Raw genomic sequence first — 20148 nt, forward strand, 5'->3', positions numbered from 1 at the left:
AAATATTGCAGTCGATAGCTCATTTAACCTATGATTGATTTCTGCGGTGGGTGTAGCTAATGCATATTTAATAGACAATGTTTCATATCAACACTTATATAACACATACAGAAAAAAACATACATTTGTGCGATAATACCACAGCGCTCGACTATGAAATGGTCCCGTTTGGTTTTACAGTTATGTTTGTTGGTTTGGTGTTTACTTGTCGTTCAGACAGAGGATAAAATTATAAATAAAGAGACCGAAGATACTATGGACAATATTGTAAACAGTATTGTTCAGGTCAAAAGTAAAATCACAAAAATACTGCACTTATAGTCGCTGTCAGCTAAAATTCGTAGCGGTTATCGGTAAAAATAATCTAAACTATCAACCGCGTTCTCTCGAGATATAGTTTTTCTCATTCCATTCATAAATCGCAAAAAGAAAAACCACTACTGACCTACCTTTTAAGTGATTGCACTGTGATAATCCTGACCTTCACATTTTCCAGAATGTTTTCCATTGTAATTCCGCCATCTTCGTTTCTATGAGGATCATTTGTTTACATGTGAAATTCGTCATTTACGCAGTTTCCTGAAATGTTCTTTTCATTGATGTGATACGGTTTCCCGCGCTTTATGCAAATGTTATGAAATTGAACTCCAGGGGAACACTTCCGGAAAAAACAATGGCGGATTCCACCATTGAAAATAGTCTTGGAAAATGTGAAGGTCAGGATTATCACAGTGCAATCACTTAAAAGGTAGGTCAGTAGTGGTTTTTCATTTTGCGATTTATGAATGGAATGTGAAAAACTATATCTCGAGTGAACTTGGTTGATAGTTTAGATTATTTTAATTGATAACCGCTACGAATTTCAGCTGACGGCGACTATAGAGGAAAATCAATTCAGAAAGTCCATAATCACATTGCAAAATCAAATAACAAAACGCATCAAAAACGAATTGACAAGAACTGTCATATTCGTGACTTGGTACAGGCATTTTCAAATGTAGAAAATGGTGAATTAAACCTGATTCTATAGCGCTAACACTCTCACTTTAATGACAGTCTCATCAAATTCCGTTATATTTACATTGATGCGTTAAATAAACAGACACAATAAATAAAAAAGTCAAAATATGGGTACATCAGTCATCATCGTATAACAATTTTAAAAGGGACAATTTAACCGAACACAATTTTCAGCGTAACCACTACAAAACTTGTATTTCAATAAAAACATAAAAGTAACTTATCATATATCAAAGTGAGAAATAGCAAATACTCCTAGCAACCTTTAAAAGTATATTGATTCACAACTTTATATGAAAGTTCAATCGATTCATAATATTTGAGCAAGAAACTAGTCATTAGATAGAAAGTAATGACTGAAAGATTGACACACTTGTAATTAACATGATAAATGAAAACGTTTTTGATTATTAAAGTATTTTTGGTACGCGTAACTCTAGACTATGAAAAGAAGTGCGTATAGACTAGCAATAAAAATAGTTGCAGAAGAAAATATTGAATGTAGTATAGAACCAGAAGATGGAAACTTTAGTCGCGATTCCCTCATTTTTTTTTTATTGTAACGTTGTTTGTCTCAAGTCTAAATCGATTTGTGAAATTTGAACATTGATAAGCTACTCAGTTGTCTAAACAACGACTCCTTAAGAAATGAAAAATATTTTGGCATGACGATGATCAATGCACATATATATGTGGAAAATGAAGTTCACATTTAAATGTTAAAAAAAAATCCATTGTCTGATATATACAAAATAAATTAATTTTCATTGGAAAAATCAATCATTTATAATGACTTTATAAATGATGATATTAACAGATAAATAATTTTATTATTATCATGAAAATATATAAATGATTATTTGGAATTTAACAGGTCAAATTTGGCGACATCACGGAATGAAGATAACGAAACAAAATAACTTGAACATATAATATTGCTTGACAAATTCAAATAAAAGAGTAATGAATAACAGATGTCTCGATGTTGGGGACATAATAATCTTTGATTAAATCATTTTTATACAGTTTTGAAACGCTTTTCGATCAAAGATTAATTGTCCTTGGGGTTAACCATTGATAGTTATATTGAAACCATTTCGAGCTCTATATGCATAAATGAGTAATGAGAGAAGAATTCTAAATAACAACAGTTTACAAGTTGGATGTGTTTTTTTCAACTTAAGAAAATGTGTTCCCATTTTATTTCATACAGACGAAAAAAACAGTTTAATCCTAGTACCAAAGATCTTATGTGAAACCAAGAGATTTACTTATCCTGTCCTATATTTTTAATAACCCACAACAGGATACTCTGCTTGCACCAATTTTTGGCAAACGCCTTTTTCAATAATAAAAAAACAGTTTAAACACTTCATGCAGACATAATGACACAGTTGTCACTTCTTTACAATCGATACAAGGGAGATTAAAAAGGCATTGGGCATTGATGTTATTGGACAAAACTGAATCCTGCGAAGCAAAAGCTTTGAAAAAGATCAATTTAGAATAATATGTTTACCATTTGCTCTTTTTTTTTTTGTTATCTCTAGAAAAAAAATGAGTTCGATGTAAATCTACCTGTCTCTCTTAAACGGAAAACGCTGAATTAAACTTCTAATTGCGGTTTGTTTTGTTTATTCATGCAATCGAGATATTTCAAAATTAAAGTACCAAAAATACATGGTTACTGGTACAAAAAAAGACACATTGATCAATTTGAGTAACACATCTTCTATAAGATTTCTTTTTTTTTACAATTTAAAATATCAGTGTGAAAACTTTCTTCCAGAGACCAAATGACCTAGAATGAGCGTTATTCTAATTTCCTTTAAGGTTTTCAGACCTAGCTTTTAATAAGAATTTTTTTGAGTGTCCATCATCTATTTGTCTTGTTAGAAATATCCACATCCTGCTTCTATAACATATCAAGATTTTCTGTCTCTCCTTCTTTCTCTGTTGTAGTCACACCAAATCTTTCATCATAATTTACACTTAATTTTATACGTTCCCCAGCACCGCCATCTGTAAATATCCAATATGTTTCAATTATTTCATGTATTTTAACTATGTGGCAGATGCGGATAGTTACACAAGTTCTACACCTCAAGTACAAATCAAATAGATATGTATCAATCTGTTACAGACCTGTAAAAAGGTATTGGTGTGACATAGATAAATATATATAGTATATGGACGAGAGGCGTAAGATTATAAGGAGATGCTTAAACTCTTCGGTCGAACAAATCTGAAAAAGCCATAGGAGAAAACGAATATCAACAAGAAGACTAATAGTTAAAACAAAACGCAATATAGAACCTACTGTATGCTATGTATACACAAACCGCACAAAATACTTAGGGCAATAATAGTTACTATGGCAGGGTATCCAGATTCTGTTTCATTTCAGGATTTTTAAATTATGATTCTTGTTAATATACAAATGAGATGAGTTTTTTTTTGTAACTGTTAAACAAGGCAAAATTTAGTATTAAACCAATGGTTTTAAAGGCCTTCGTAGATTCTGGTGAAAACTATGGTTTTTTTTCTTCTTCTAAAAATCAAATCATCAAGTTCAGTTGTAGATCTACATAAAAAAACCAAAAGGGTCAACCAATAGGTTTAACATGTAAACATATTATATCTTAATTGAAACATGGTACAAATGTTTCAAGTGATAAGTGTAAGAACTTAAAAGTAAAATGTTTTCTAATAATAAGGATGTTTTTAACCCAGGCAGAAAACCCTAGCCTTATTTATCGCAACTTTTTGAAACTTTTGGTCCACTGTGCTCTTCAATGTTGTTCTTTTTCGAAATTTTTTCGTCTGAGTGTCACTGGTCAGTCGTATGGGACAAAAGGCACGTCTGACGTATTAAACCTGGTACCTTTCGTTAGCTAGTATTCGTGCGTTTCTCTGTCCTATATGTTCTCCCATTATTTGTGTTGAATTCATGTAATGTTGTCATTTTAATGTTATATTTAACATTGCCACAAAACCAGGTTTAACCCACCATTTGTTTTTTCTTAAAATGTACTGTACCAAGTCAGGAATATGGCCATTGTTATAATGTAGTTTCTGTGTGTGTTACCTTGTAATGTTAACGTTGTGTTTCTGTTGTGTCATAGTTCTCCTCTTATATTTGACGCGTTTCCCTCACTTTCAGTTTGTAACCCGGATTTGTTTTTTTCTCAATCGATTTATGAATTTCGCACAGCGGTATACTACTGTTGTCTTTATTTCTCTCTCCTCGTTTAATCATATTTGCATTTACAGACTAAGAAAATGACATTAAAATTAATTATACTTTTATACATTCAATGTATAACATCGAATTTTTCAAGTTCACATGATCTTAGAAATTCTGATAGGGAATAAAAAATTACTGGAAACTTGATATTAGTTTTTTCTTCTCCTAGGAGATGGTTTACCCTGCATATCATTATGCATTCACTCATACCGTTTGTATCTTTATGACGGAACTACACAACCCTTACTTCTTATGTCTTAGTTATAGCATTAAATATGGGCAACAGTAGTACACCGCTGTTCAAAGTAAAAAAAATATTGAGAGAAAACAAATCCGGGTTACAAACTAAAATCGAAGTGAAACACACCAACTATAAGAGGAACACAGTGGAGCAACAGGTCACACTGAAGTGCAACAAAAACATTCGCTGATGCAATATACATAGAACCGAAAAATTAAATAACAACTACCAGTAAAATTGTTACAGGGGTAAAATTGGAACAAAGACAGAAGGTAGGGGACATATAGCAAGACTACTGATACTTGAAACCGTCAAAGTCAGATTATCCTTGCATGGGAAGAAATTATTTTGATTCACGAATAAAATGAAGAGATTTTGACCCTTGAAGTCCACCTCTCCACTTATTATTGATACGTAATATTTTTGCGATAACTTATTAATTCTAACATTTAATCAAACTACATGCATATTTTTTATGTATGAATTTTTATTTTTTTTGTTCGTTTAATAAAAATTGTATCGAAAATAAATTATCCTTCCATAATAAAGAAGTATGTCGTGCCTTTCAACAGTAAAAGAAAAAAAGAAATGATGAAATTTAAATATGAACTTAATATGAAACCGATTAATAGAAAATGATTTGAAATAACCGTAATTATGATATTATAAAGTCATAAACCTTTCGTATCAGAGGAAGTGATCACATTTTAAACATTTTATGTAAATTCTAATAAGTGGAAAATATCATTTTATTGCCATTTTATATGAAGAAGAACACATTTTATTCACAGCTTCTTTTACGATCATATTGGCTATTAGAACTAATTACGCTATATTGGTCTTGAAAAAAATGTAGATTCTGTTTATGAAGGAAGTTTAGACGATAATTTTCTGTTGTACGTCAATAACATGTATCATAGTAAAAGGCTTATATTTATTCATTTTTTTTTTAAATAATGGGAATAAAACGAAAACAAGTCAATTAATGCTATTTACAGCTTAATCCTTAGTATAGACACTCGTCTAATGTTGTCATTATCTCTTTCTCGTTATTATCGTTCTCAATGAAGCGGAGGTAATAATGTGCGCTGTTTGCCTGAATATAAAAGATTCATAATAGCCAAGACAATCTCAGCAAACGACAATCGCGGTTTCAAAAACCTTAGCACAATGTTATCGCTTAAAAAGACGTTTTTGCACACTATGTTTATCTCCATAAGAACAAAAATGTCAACGAAAAAGGGTTTTCTATTAACCATCACGTTTTTATAGTGAAATCTTACTAAGGGTATAGGGATTTTCGTGCAACTAATGGGAGCATAGACGCAGAGGTATAAAACGCATGAGCATTAGATGTATCTTTAAACCAAAATATGGATTGTTCATGGGCATATTTTATACCAAATTAAACGATGAACAATGCTATGAAATAAACACCTCAATATAACTTGATACAAGGTTTAGAAACTTAAATATTGGACAAAACTGTTTTTCAAAAAATTATCTAGAAACACATTAAAAATTATAATATATATACTAAGGTGATAAATAGATGCCTGATACTCATAGCTAAGATAAGATAAAGGTTTATCAGCTGCTGTTTCGAATTTTAGACTGGTCTCTGTAGAATGTTTTTTGGAGATTATTTCTATTGATGACGGATTTTTTTCATGATAATTATTAATGTAACAGTTGTCTGTTACAGTAGTTATTGTCTTGGAATCCTAGTTTAGAATTCTTTTCATAATATCAGGGCAGATAACATTACGAAATTGTTTTTTCGTGTTATCTATAAAAAATTAATGTATATTGGTGTGTTTGTTCTCGTCTTCAAAACACATGGACATTTTGTCTAGATGTGTTTAAAGAAATATCAATCAAAACTGTACTTTATCTTTAAAGTTCAATACATTTAGTCACATTGTCTTCTAGAAAAACTGTCCCCGCAGAAGAAGAAAATACCATTGCATTTGACCTCGACAAACACGTATCATAATTAAAATGTTCATACGTGAGAAAAAGAGACCAGGGTATATGCATATAATAGTATAAACGATACCATTTTTAGTGCATCAGATACTTATTTCAACAATCAATGTCTCTTCCGTGATGCTCGAGGCCCACATATTTGAAAATCAAAAGCAAATTAAGAAGGTCAAAGAGCTATACAAGTACAAACATGTACAACCAAAGCCAGGCAAGACGACATCAAAACATAGCCATTAAAGGTCATGATTATTTACAGGTTAATCAATTTGATATGGTTGTTGACAAAAAGCAAGCGTTCATGCTTAATAAGAAGAGTTGTTTTGTGTAAAAACTTCCATCCCTTGACGCGAAATTCTGTTAGTTAATTCATTTTGTTATCTATGTATCAAGTATATTGATGAAATAAAATATGTGAAAACCAAACTCTAATTGCTGCAGAAATGTTGTGTGTGAAATTAACACAGATTATCAATATGTACTTCAAGAAAGAACACCAAACCATCATAAAGTACGATTGATTTGTACATGTACGAATATAACATATAACACTGATCTAAAATATAAGTTATCCATATTATCAATTCAAGCGTTTTCATAATGTTTAATTATATTTACTGCACCTAAATGCTATACATGCTCATCTATTGATTTCTCCCTTACCAGAAAACCAAATATTTAAACGTTCAGGTTACAGAAAAAACAATTAACCATGATGGATTTCTGTTTTTCAGGGAATACAACTACAGAAACTTGAAGCGATGTACTTTTCAAAATCGAAGACTTAAAAAAACATTGAATTAATTCTATAATTAACTATTAAACAGAACGAATACGCTGAGTGTATCACTCCCTACTGTGAAAACACTATGCGTAATGTAATATAAGTGATTAATACATAATCCTTTATACTGTCCTAATGAAAATTGAATGCCCAACAGGACTGATGTTTAACACTATTAATCACCAGCGTATACTATAGGTTCATCTACAAACGCTAATTTAGCTCAGTGAATGTTGATGAAAAAAAAAAGAATTAAAGTACTTTAAAACGACGTCATCGACCATGTCTTTCGAAATCAAATGCTTATTTTTCAATTCTGAAAGATACAATTGATTCATTTCAACTAACTTTAATTCTAATTGGTGCTTTACACGCAAAATTAAAGCTGAGAGAACATGCAGCTTCCAATGATTATTTATGTGTTTTCATCTACTTTGAATTAAGTTTTTTTAGTTGTTTTTGAAGTTTCTCTAAAATGTCAATTGACAACAAACTGAACAAAACACAAGTCGTTAGATAAAAACTGAATTAAAATAGTTTTGGTGCCAATAGTCTCTAAAATATTCTTCATCACTAAATCAAAAATAAAACGAGAATTTGAAGTTTCCGATATAGTTGTCTGATCTATAATATAACCGATTGTGACTTTTTGACCGAGTGTGAAATCACATGGTAGCTTGTGCATGCATATAGCAGGAGATAAAACACACGTCGACACAAAGGGTTTCGCTTCATTCAGAGTTACGCGATTCCCTAAGTTGTTGTTTGTTAAATTAATTTGTCTCGTTTCAATCGATTACGAGATTTGAACATCGGTAAACTACTGCCTCCTTAAGAGGTACATTTCAAAGATTGTAGATTGCATTTTTGTATTTCAAATATACCAATTTTTATTCAGTTGTAATATCCGAAACTACTCACTTTAATTAAGGGAATATGCTACGGTTACAGGGAAGGTAATGACGTTGCTAACGTAAACTGTGATTTTCCCGACGTCAAACTCGGAAAAGATGCATTTTTCGACTGCTTTTAATCATTCAAACTGATTTAACTTTGTAACCAGTTTATGACCCCTCTTTTCTTTTTAAATGAAATTCAGTTTGATTACGTATAGAGCTTATTTGTACAAAAAAAAGTCAATGGTGCAATTTTTTAGAAATCTAATAAATATACAGCAAAAATTACGGTTTCTTTTCTACATTCATGAACATTTAAAAACTTTTAGTTATTTCCAAACAAAATATTTCATAAATTTAAAAGATACCTATAAAAAAGAGAACTTCCATGTATAAACAATTTAACAAAAAACAACCTGTGTTTTATTTTAAAACTAAAAAGTACGTCCACAAATCCGATTTTTTACCTCATTTTACTCAAAAAGTAGCACATGAAGGTTCATTTTTTTATTATTACATATTTGATTTAAGTAGGTAAAAATAGCCTATATATCTTTAAGGAAAAATTGTCACAGTTAGAAATAAACTGATAGATATGCCCTTAAGTGTTCCTTACGTAAAATGGATGACATATATTTGAAATGAAGTAAAGTAAGCAACAAAAACAAAACAAACAACTATAAATATATCTTATCATGGTTATTTCACAGTTAATGTGATTATTATAAGAGTTTGTTGTTTCAAATATAGTCTTCTGTTCTGAATAATAACTGATTGTCACGTTTTGGCCGAGTGTGAAATCACATGGTGGCTGGAGCATGCATGTCAGTCAGGAGACACTCACCCTGTCGATACACATAGTATCGCTTTGAAGACCATTGAGAACCAAATAAAACTAGAGGTTTTTTTAAATACAGATAAGGCAATCTATAATAACTTGGGTATAGAACATCCGCATATATTACTTAAAAAAACAACGTTTGAAAATTTTTGAATTTAGGTGAATTTCAGAATATTTTACGTCAGTACATTTAAGGTGCATATTAAATACTAAAGGATCTACTACAAGCCTTGGAAGAAGACCGAGGGATTCCATCATATTAGGTATGATCAGAGAACAATATTTATAACTTATCAAATGAGAACAATATTTATAACTTATTAACAGTACAAGTGTTAGTGTTGTACCGTGTTATATTCTTTGACTCGGGTCGCTTGTCTAGAAGTGAGTCAGGATCCCATGCAAATATACACTACCATAGGACTTCCAAAGTCTAATTAATTCCAAGTAAGAAAATATTGATGAATAATAATTTTAGATAACAATGGAGACGGACGTTAGGGCAAATCAATCATCAACAATAAACACTTCATTAGATTGTATTTATTGTATTACAATATCAGACAATAAATTTGTATAAAGTATAATTCTTCTCAGGAGTCAATTATATCATTTCTCTTTATTAATCAATGAGACGTGTCAACTAACATAACATATAGTTTCCGACAGAACATATTTGCAATAATTAATAGTTCTGGGAAAAAATAACTGCAGACAAATCCTAAGATCATTTGTTGTTTCTTCCTTACGAGTTAAAATTGCATTTAACGTATAGGAATGTACATATAGTATTCAATCAAACCCACTTTACATCAGATTGAATACACTCGTGTATTACGACTTGTAGCCACGAAATTCAGACAAATTTTTCAGTTGTTACTGAGTAAATCTTTAAGGTTGCACTTGCATTCTTTTTAATTTGTTAGTTATAATTGATGCTTTCGCATTATATGTTTTTGCTCTCATATTCAAAAACGATCATTATATTCTTATCAACAGATAAAGAGTTCATGTCTTTTGATTATTTGAATAGTTAGAGAAAAAGACGACTGACCTGACATGACGAATTAGAGGCCACGGTTTTATATGTCAAATACAAGCAGCAGCTACATATTAAAATATAACAAATTGCTTGGAATATATTTTATATCCAGATAATCGTGTATTTGAGTTACAACGCGAATATAACAAGCAGCTGTTTTATTTTTGTTTGTTATGTTTGAATATTTTAGTATTTTATAAAATGAATGTACCTTTTGTATTGAAAAAGTGACGATATATTTAACCTTGTATGTCTGTTTTGTTCACACATCGTTGTAAATATAATGGAATTATATGCGACTGTCATACAGGTGAGAGGTTTAGCGCTATAAAACCACGTTCAATCCACTATTTTCTATATTTGATAATGCATGTACCAAGTCAGGAATATGACAGTTGTTGTCCTTTTGTTTGATGTGTTCTATCATTAAAAATTTTGATTTTGCCATTTGATTAGGACTTTCCGTTTTGAATTTTCTTCGGAATTCAGTATTTTTGTGATGTTACTTTGAAACAAGGAAAAATCATATGTAGTTGCCTTATCGAAACCATTTTGTTTAAATTGCATATCATGTAACCGTTGCTCAAAATTATATTACATGAAGGTATCACACTCAACTTCATATTACTTTTAAGCTTCTCTGTTATAAATCTAAATTCGTTCTATATAATATTTTTTTTTATCTTAAGGGGGTAGACCTTGGTTCAGGGAGATAACTCCTTAAATCAGTTATGCGTTTGTAAAAGTCAAGTTTTATCCATGTATTTTAAGCATTTATCTGAAACAGATTGGAAATAATCTATGTAACCTTGAAGCTTAGAATATATTTATGAAAATGGTTGACACAAACGTACTGGTGATTTTAAGAGTTATTTCCCTTAGCCTAGGTCTACCTCCTTAAACTGTTCGTTGTTTCGGTTTTATCAATCTCTCAATCTTTAATTTACTGTTACAGTAGTTATAGGGATATATTGAAAATAATAAAATAAAATTCGAATGTTAAAATAATACTTACCGTAATTGTTACTGTTCAATACAGAACTACTGGTTAACTGTGGTTTCTTTGTACTAGTAGAATTCATAGTTAGTTTTCGAACATTTTTGGCAGGATGGAAGACTATAATGTACATTTTTGGCGTAAACAAACACACTAGAATGACTGTTGCGCTCAGACTAATTGACACACTTAATGTTGTTATCTGGATCTGTGAAGAGAAAACAAACACATTTCATATGGCTTTCACTAATTTTATACTAAACAAGTACACTTTACATTCTCTCCAGAATTATGTCAGTAGTTTTTTTGCTTTAAATCGATCGGATCATTATAGTTTGGTCTTACATAATGTAAAGGGTGTTGTACCACAACTGTTCCATGTAAGGGGAGGTTTGGGTTCTATCAAATATATTTTATCCCGCCTCATTCTTCATTTTCTATCCCCAAATCATAGGCCTGCAATTAAATGGATGTTGTTTGTTGGTGTATATTCTATTTGTTTTTTCGTTTTTTGTGTTACTTAGGAATCAGTACGAATTGATTTAAATTAGTTATATCTGGGCCATTTATAGCCTTTTAAACGGTATGAATTTTGCTCATTATTGAAGATACGGTATTTAAACCTAAACTCACTAACTTCTACGTTATTTGATCTCTTGTTGAACGTTGTCTCAAAGGCAATCATACTAGATATTTTTATCTTTATAAATCAACCAAACTCAGATTCCTATATTGGTTTTAAGAGTACCGAGGCATATAACTGCCGTCTAATGTCAATGTAGAATACTGATTAAAACAATAAAAATACCAGTCTTATCATGCCCGTAATCAATTTACGATAAAAAGAAACGTACTATTTCTTTTTCTAATTAGTTTCTTTTATTTAACAGTATCAATAAAGTTACTGGGATTTTCTTGTATTAAAGAAACTAGTCCAAGAACTGTCTACTAGGTTGGTATAATTTGCCAAGCTGATCTAATATTAAAGGTTTCATCACAGACTTGTATAACTTAAATGAATTAATCAAATAAGGTTATAATAAATTTAGTGTCTTTGGTAACATGGTTACAGCTAATCTGTCGGCTTCGTCTAACTCTGTTTTATTACCATCAATGTATGGTGTTACAAAACTTCCGTTTTAAGAATCAAACGTGATCAATATACAACTATTTCAATTTCTCAAATTTCATTTATTTTCCTTTTTAACAGTTGATGGACAAATTTAGTTAACCTCAATAAAAACTAAGACATTTATTTGGAAGATCATTTAATTCTCTTGGGAACACTGAACAAACTTCTATAATAAAACAATCAATTACAAACAAATATCGATATCGGCTTCTTTTATAAATGTTAACTTATTGTTTTGACCTGACCCAATCAGAATTAAACCTTTCTATTTAGTAGGGTGCTATTCAATAAGAAATTAAACAGAACAGGCTGTCAGTAAAAATGTAGATTCATAAGATGATATAATCCTATGTCAAGTCAGGAATCGATACGATCTTCCGTGTTGATCCAGGCATGAAATTGTTCTGATACCGAAATGGTCCATAGAGTACAAGGCATAACTGGTTGTAGCAGATGGAAAAGATTACAAAATAATTTAGTCCCGTTATCATTAGTGGTACTGCAGATTTCATTGATGATGGATAAAATAAATACTTGTTAACAAATGATCCGTCTCTTGATAGAAATAATGAAAACACATTGAACTGTCACACTAATGTAGAAATATTGTGGCCGTTCTGCGTTTTAGCAAAATATATAAACTAACGAGATTTGGAATAATGATTGGCAATGAGACAAAAACTACCAGAGATCAAATAACGCGTAGACGTTCGCAACTATTAGTTACTGTTCAACCTTCAATTAATGAGCAAATCGCATACTGTATAGTAAGTTTTCATTGATCCCAATGTGATGATTGGTTTATTTATTTTCTTATGTGAACCGATTTTGATTGTTCAATTGATTTAAGTTATATTTGCAATATCAAGTTAATATAATTGTACAATATGTTTTATACCACAACGGTGTCCAGGACCTTTTAGAAAAACAACAATATCTGGAATATTCTATTTGGACTAAAATATCGTTATTCGATCTATCATTCCAAGAAAAATGCCGCGGTATACATTGTAAGACAGGAAATAAGAAATAAAATGTTTGCCGTTAAAATGGCTATAAATATAGATACATATTGACGAAGGTGTAAGAGAAAAGAGGGACGAAAGATAAATAATAATACACAAGTTCTCCTTACTGAAAAATTGTCAACATCTGAGTGAGTGATTAGTACAGGATTATGACACATATAAATAAATGGGTTGAAGGCTCACGTAATAAATAATAGTAGATGCAATTATATGTAATGACTTTGCGAAAGTAATTTCCAACATTAAAATTGTTATTGAAAATTGTATATGATTTATTTTTTAAATGAGGCTTCTTTCTATCGCGTTTGTAATCAGACGAAAACGAGGGAATTAAAAAGGATATTGCATTAGCTAAAAATGAATCTTTAAAATTACAGGCAATAGTTTAGAATACACAAATTAATTTTAAGCTTGTCATATAAAATTAATATTCCCATCAGTGCATTTTTATTTATCAATAGGCCATAATAAACAGTGATTAAAATGAAAAGAACAAATTCTTTGCTATTTATTTAAACAGATAAATGTAGCACTATAGAACCAGGTTTAATCCACCATTTTCTACATTTGAAAATGCCTGTACCAAGTCAGGAGTATGACAGTTCTTGTCCATTCGTTTTTGATGCGTTTTGTTTTTTGATTTTGCCATGTGATTATGGACTTTCCAAATTGATTTTCCTCTGAGTTCAGTATTTTTGTGATTTTACTTTTTGCATGCTAGTCAAAACGACTATGATAAAACTTTTAGAGCTAATTTTCGAATGATTGTAAAATGAGACTATGGTAGGCTTGCTAGTTTTGTTTGTATCAATGCTTGCTACAGCTTTCTAATTTGATTGACATATGCGCACAATATTCATAGGTAGAGTTAAACCTGCATTTTAATTATAATGCTTAAGCAATCAATTATATAAACAAAGCAAGCAAGTCAACAAAATGTTTACCTTTCTAGCATTAGAAAGTTAGCTCTAAAAGTGTCTCTTTTATCAAGCTGATAATGATTATTGAAAATAACTAGTCATTATCGCGATATATGGACTGCCCGTATGACAGTTGTATTCACTGCGATAGCGACAATGACATCGCCTAATGGTCAGTTCTTGTCGCTTTCTTAGTCAATACCACTGTCCTTTGGGCAGTCCATATATGACGATAATGACCAGTTTTTTAATAATCATTACGTAAATAGCTGCAGAAATCAGTTGTTCATGGTATGGTAAAAAATGCATGGGATTAGTGAAAGAACACAGCATGAGTACACGTTGTGTAAACAGCCTATTAGTGCAATCATCAATTGAAAGAGCATAGCAGGAGTTCCGAAATTAAATACAACCTATTCAAAAGAGCATGAACAAACACAATGTTAAACATAAGAGGTGAAATCCATTGTAATCCGCCTGGTCAAAAATGCACATAATCAATGCAAATAAATGCATTTCAAGGAAACCCTAGTTGTATACAGTCTGGTAAAAAGTACACGTAACCAATGTATGGATAAAACAGAAGAAATATAGTGTTATACATCCTGGTCAAATGTTCTTTGTGATCATAATGGGAGTTATATGTTGACAAGGGGCATGACGTAAGTTAAACGATGGAATAAGATGATTTTTTTGGTTTACAGCCTTGCGAATATGCCTGTATGTGTGAAGTTCCGAAACCGAAGTTATAAATAGTCTACATTTATTGCTTCTTTCATTTAAGTTCTTTATACTGTAAGTGCACTTGAACGTTAACTTAAACGGCCGATTTAAAAATGTAATAATCGATAAATCTTACTATATGATATGGTATTTTGCTTCTTGTTGCCGTATAAAACTTAAAAAAAATATTTATTTATACTCTCGCCATTTGGTTTCTGCAGGAGTGTTGCAATTTTTTCACATCGTTTTATATTTATACAGATACAGATGACATTTCTGATATCTTTCCAGCCCTGTTCCAAATCAGGAATATGACAGTTGTTATCCATTCGTTTAATTTGTTTGATTTGTTTGAGCTTTTGATTTTGCAATTTGATAAGGACTTTCCAATTTGAATTTTCCTCGACGTTCGGTATTTTTGTGATTTTAATGTAATTTCCTTGATGTTCTGTTTCCAAAACAACTTTGTTTCTTGCAGCAATAGAAAGAAAAAAAAATCGTCAATCTTAACCAATAAAAATCTTACCTGGAATGAATTTAAAGTTCCAAAATATATCGGAATGAATGCTAACCAAATTATACATGTAGTGTACATGGCAAATCCAATGAACTTGGATTCGTTGAAATTCTCCGGAATTTTTCTAGTTTTTATTGCAAAGTATGTACATATGATAATGAGTAGCATGTTATACACTAATGACATGAGGAATGATATATCGTCTGTCCTACACTTAAGAATAACCTCATCCCTTCGCTCATTTGGAGTATACAATCTGGTTCCTGGTCTTTCTAATACTAACCAGATAGCAGTGAATAATACTTGTATAAATATGAGAATACTAGCTATCACAATTTGTGATTTTGGACTTATAAATGGCGGTCTCCGTGCAGACCGTCTAGCACTATCAAAAATTCTAGAAATTCGGTTTGTTTTCGTCAGTAGCGATGAATACATCACAGAAAACCCAAAACCAACACCGAATCTTTGAATTCCACATATAAAGGTGGAAGGCTTGGCTATCAGCACGAATGTTATCAAATAACACAAAATACACCCTGACAACAACATATAACTAAGTTCACGTCCCGACGCCATCACAATGGGTGTGTCTCTAAAATTGAAAAACGTGACTATAACGGTACATGTCGAAAATAGCCCTACACATGCTAAAACGATGGGGATTATAGCGTATATTGTATTCCATTGCATGTATTTCTCAGCAAGAGAATGGCAACCCTTTTTATCCAGATCCGGCCATTTACCGTAGCCACACTCCTCACAAGTAAACTCATCTTTTAAATATTGATATTCTTTACACTTAATGCACATCCAACAACACTGATTCGCATTTCCATTTTTCCCAACATGCTTATATTCGTCGAATTCACATGGCCTGCTGCACCTTGAAGATGGGATATCTTTTGTTCCTCCAGCCCAGACGATCTTTTCTGTCTCTAGCTCCAAAGAAGTGGACCAGTTTCCAACTGCCACGTACTCATATAACCGTGTATTTCGATTAAGTTGATAATTCATGATATTGTATCTTCCTAAAGCATCACCTTTCTCGTTAAATTTTACCAGTGCACCGTATTTATCTGTAAATATATATAAAGAAAATGCATAAATACATAAAAGATGCGAGTAATACGTACGTCGACGAGACCCAAAACAACAATTGAATATATTTCTGACCCCAGAACATATGTAGGGATAAAACTGGTTTTAATGAAGGATGGAGTTGACACGGATATGCTCATTTCCAACTTTCAATTATAAGGGGCCGATTTCGATTGCCTATAATCTGACCCTTATATATATATATGCCCTTAAAGTTATTTGCGGCAGAGATGATGGTGTTGAGAAATTATAGATTTAAAAAACGACCGTAAAATGAACGACGTATACATTTCCCATGTTATTAATCAGATATATCATATTTATTAAGGAGGGGTATTTATCTGATAAACTTATGTCTGGTATGGTGTATTACTATAACCATGTTTTACTGCCCAATTGACAAAAGAAACATGAAATAATACTAAAAGGATTCTTTTATTTTTGCATGACTATTATTTGGAGATCTTCAATGTATGCTACAAGAATACAATACAGAAAAAAAAAGTATTAAGTATTGAGATTAAATAATGTGTATGTGTTACTTGTGATATTAAGAATTGGTCCTCTGTGCTGGTCGTATTAATCTTATTTGTTTTGGCTCTGTTAACAGTATGAAGTATGTTAACTGTGTTTACATCACAAGACTGTGGATCCTTTAACTTCCATTTTCGGTCAATCAAAATGTATAATTGAACATTACCGATGAACAGTGTGCACTTAAAATCTCGATTTTGTCCACTCTGGTTCAACTAATATTTCAGCGTAAAAAGTAAAATAACAAAAATGCCAAACCCCAAGGAAAATTGAAAACGGAAAGTCCCTTAACAGAGGCAAAAATGCAATTAGATTGAAATACTGTATCACACACTATTACGTAAACAAGTCTTATTCAAAAGCATAATAAAATAAATAATATCCCACACGTGTTGAAAAAAATTGGTTATTCTGTGACGACTTCGTTCCAGTGTCATTAACGACATTGCATGAGTATTTCGTTGATAACTTAATCTGTTATTAGTAATTAGTATACGCGAAAATATATGAGCAATGCATAAAACGATTTTTCTTTGGTAATGGAATTATACAATGAAATACTTATTGGTCTTGACTGAAGTTAAAAAGAAACAAGCTTAAAATTAAGAAAAATTGGATAAGCTTTTCAATCTAGAGATCGCCTGAGATATCCCTTTACGTGATTGGAAAAAAATGATATATCATTTCCAATGCACTTGTACTGAAATTTCATGACAACTAACTGAAGGCCTCAATTTGTATCTGAATTAAAACACTCAAAATTGTATGATGTCAAGTTGATATATTCGTGATTGACAGTATATATATATTTGTTAAGTTTTCAAGAAACGATCGACCTTCATATGTGGACCAACTGTGATCCTCTTCTTGTCGACTTCTTCTTTTATTCATTCAAGGCAGATTTGAAATAGGAGCCTCTTATGTAGACGAAAAGTAGCTAGTCTTATTCTTTGACTTTAATATCAGAAATAACGATACAACAGATACAGTTATGTATGTCGCATATATAGACACTGGCAGTGACGGTTGAGATCGATTAAGAACAAAACATTAGTTCAAAAAAGATGATTTTAGCTTTACAAATGTTAACTGTCCATTATCAACATTCCAGCAAGGCCAGTATATCATGTATATATCTCCCAGTTAATATAATATTCAATGGCTTTTCATTATGATTTACTTGATCGAAGTTGTATATGAACAAGGAAATTATTAAATCAAGAGATTCAAGTCGTGAAGTTGGAATCATCTCTTGGAAAATTTTACAGACGAATCACGAGTTGTGTTACCGTTTTGTAATTTCTGTATAACAGACGACGATTGATATGCCCCTACATAACTACATAATGTCATTCCCGCCCTTTTTCCCTCGAATTGGACCTATCGAACTATACTTACCATCGGGATATACGACGAATGATACCTGTATAACAGGTGTGGAACATAAAATTTGTCTGCTTGCACAACCATTGCAAATGAGATCATCCCGGTTTGTTTTTTATTGCATAGAAAACTGCTTTAGCTTGTTTATCTTTTGGTCGTTTTTGTATTAGTTGCGTTTGTTAGTGACTCGTGATTTTGTGTGTTCCTTTATAATATATCGCCGTTCTTTTTTGGAATTTTAGTATCCGTGTATAAGTTATCACAATACGTCATTTATGCATTAAAAATAAAACAATAGACAACTTTCGAGTTCGATGCATTTCCGTCAAAAACTCTGGTTTTAGTGGACGTCATTTGTGCGTTTAGGGGCGTCGTCACTTCCCTTCCAATGTTGAGCGAGTGGTTAGAAAACTATAGTTCTAAATTGTATGAATTATTCGGCAAAAATGAATTCTAAAAATTGACAATCAGCACTGCTGTCATTGGGGAATTGTCATTAAGTACCTACAGAACAATCATTCTTTCTAGTTTATCCTGCACAATGACGATCACTTAGACGCTTGATGAACGTTAATAATACAGGGATACAGGCGACCCCCTCTATTTGGTAAATGACGTCATAAAGGCGCGTATAATTGACGAGTTTTTTTCCGGTGACGGATGAACTCGAAAGTGGTCTATTAACGGGACATATCCTTAGAAATAATGACGTCATGATGAACTTACAATGTTAATCTTCTGCACACAATGTCAGACATTTCTTTAGGAAAGAGTGGGGAAACAAACTAATACATTGAAACCAATGAAATGTAAACAAATTTAAAAACTAGATTAAAAAAAATACATGATTATTGTTAAGTTTTCATATGATTCATTATTCGTCTCATTACCGATTATATAACATTAAATCGAGTTAACCTCTACATGTGGTACTAACTCTACTTGCTGAAAATTGAAACTCTAATCGAATTTGTAGCCGACATGGTTTTTCAGTCGCAAATTAGCACCTTATGATTAAAAAAGTCATCGAATGTCACTTCTCGCCTGACTATGTTAACCGATGTTATATTTTATAACAGTTTGGTATATAACTTCATTCAACAGTTTTGAAGAAGACACTACTCAATACCTTTCTCTTTTAGCAAATTACAAACAGTGAATGCCTCCATAAGAAGTACATTGTATGTGTATCATCACGCTCGGACAGGCACAGAAGGAAAAGTAGATGACCACGATTTGTATTATTTGCATATTAAACAATCATATTTCATTCAGAAAATATGCGAAATGGCTTTAAAGGCTATAGCTTTTTGTGTTTTCTGCTGTTTTTTTAATATCTTTATTGTATTATTTACACATTGCTTAGTCGTTAGTTTTCTATGTTGTGTTTTATTTACACTTGTTTGTCTGTTTATATTTTCTTGTATAGCCCTGGCGGTGTCAGTTTATTGTCGACTTATAAGTTTGGATGACCATCTGGTATCTTTCGCCCCTCTTCTATTCATGAATAAAAATAATGAAATCTAAACATATTTGATCCTGTTGTTAAGTGCCATCTCGCATGAATCTTTTGAAAAAATAATTTATTAATATAATCGAACGTATAAATGTACTAATCTTTTGAGAGCTTAATGAAATTATTAAAAATTTTGTAACTTTGTTCATGTCATTAAGTACAATGCGAAAGAACAGTTGAAAGCAAGCATATGGACTAGTTGTGTTTTGTAAACATAGCAATATGTTCTTTAAGAGTACT

The 20148-nt window shown here is 31.5% G+C and overlaps 1 protein-coding gene across 1 annotated transcript in view; it reads right to left on the reverse strand.

Moving 5' to 3' along the window:
• Positions 1-2006: 2006 nt before the first annotated feature.
• LOC134727531 (metabotropic glutamate receptor 3-like) overlaps positions 2007-20148 on the reverse strand; it is a 58293-nt gene continuing 40151 nt past the window's right edge. Inside the window, exons 3-5 of the mRNA XM_063591914.1 lie at positions 15384-16453; positions 11073-11262; positions 2007-3042 (exon numbers count right to left, since the gene is read on the reverse strand). Of these exons, the coding sequence (XP_063447984.1) occupies positions 2936-3042; positions 11073-11262; positions 15384-16453 (1367 nt within the window). The 3' untranslated portion in view covers positions 2007-2935. The remainder of the gene's footprint in view (positions 3043-11072; positions 11263-15383; positions 16454-20148) is intronic.

This window comes from Mytilus trossulus, chromosome 1, assembly GCF_036588685.1.
Source record: "Mytilus trossulus isolate FHL-02 chromosome 1, PNRI_Mtr1.1.1.hap1, whole genome shotgun sequence".
Taxonomy (NCBI): Eukaryota; Metazoa; Mollusca; class Bivalvia; order Mytilida; family Mytilidae; genus Mytilus; species Mytilus trossulus.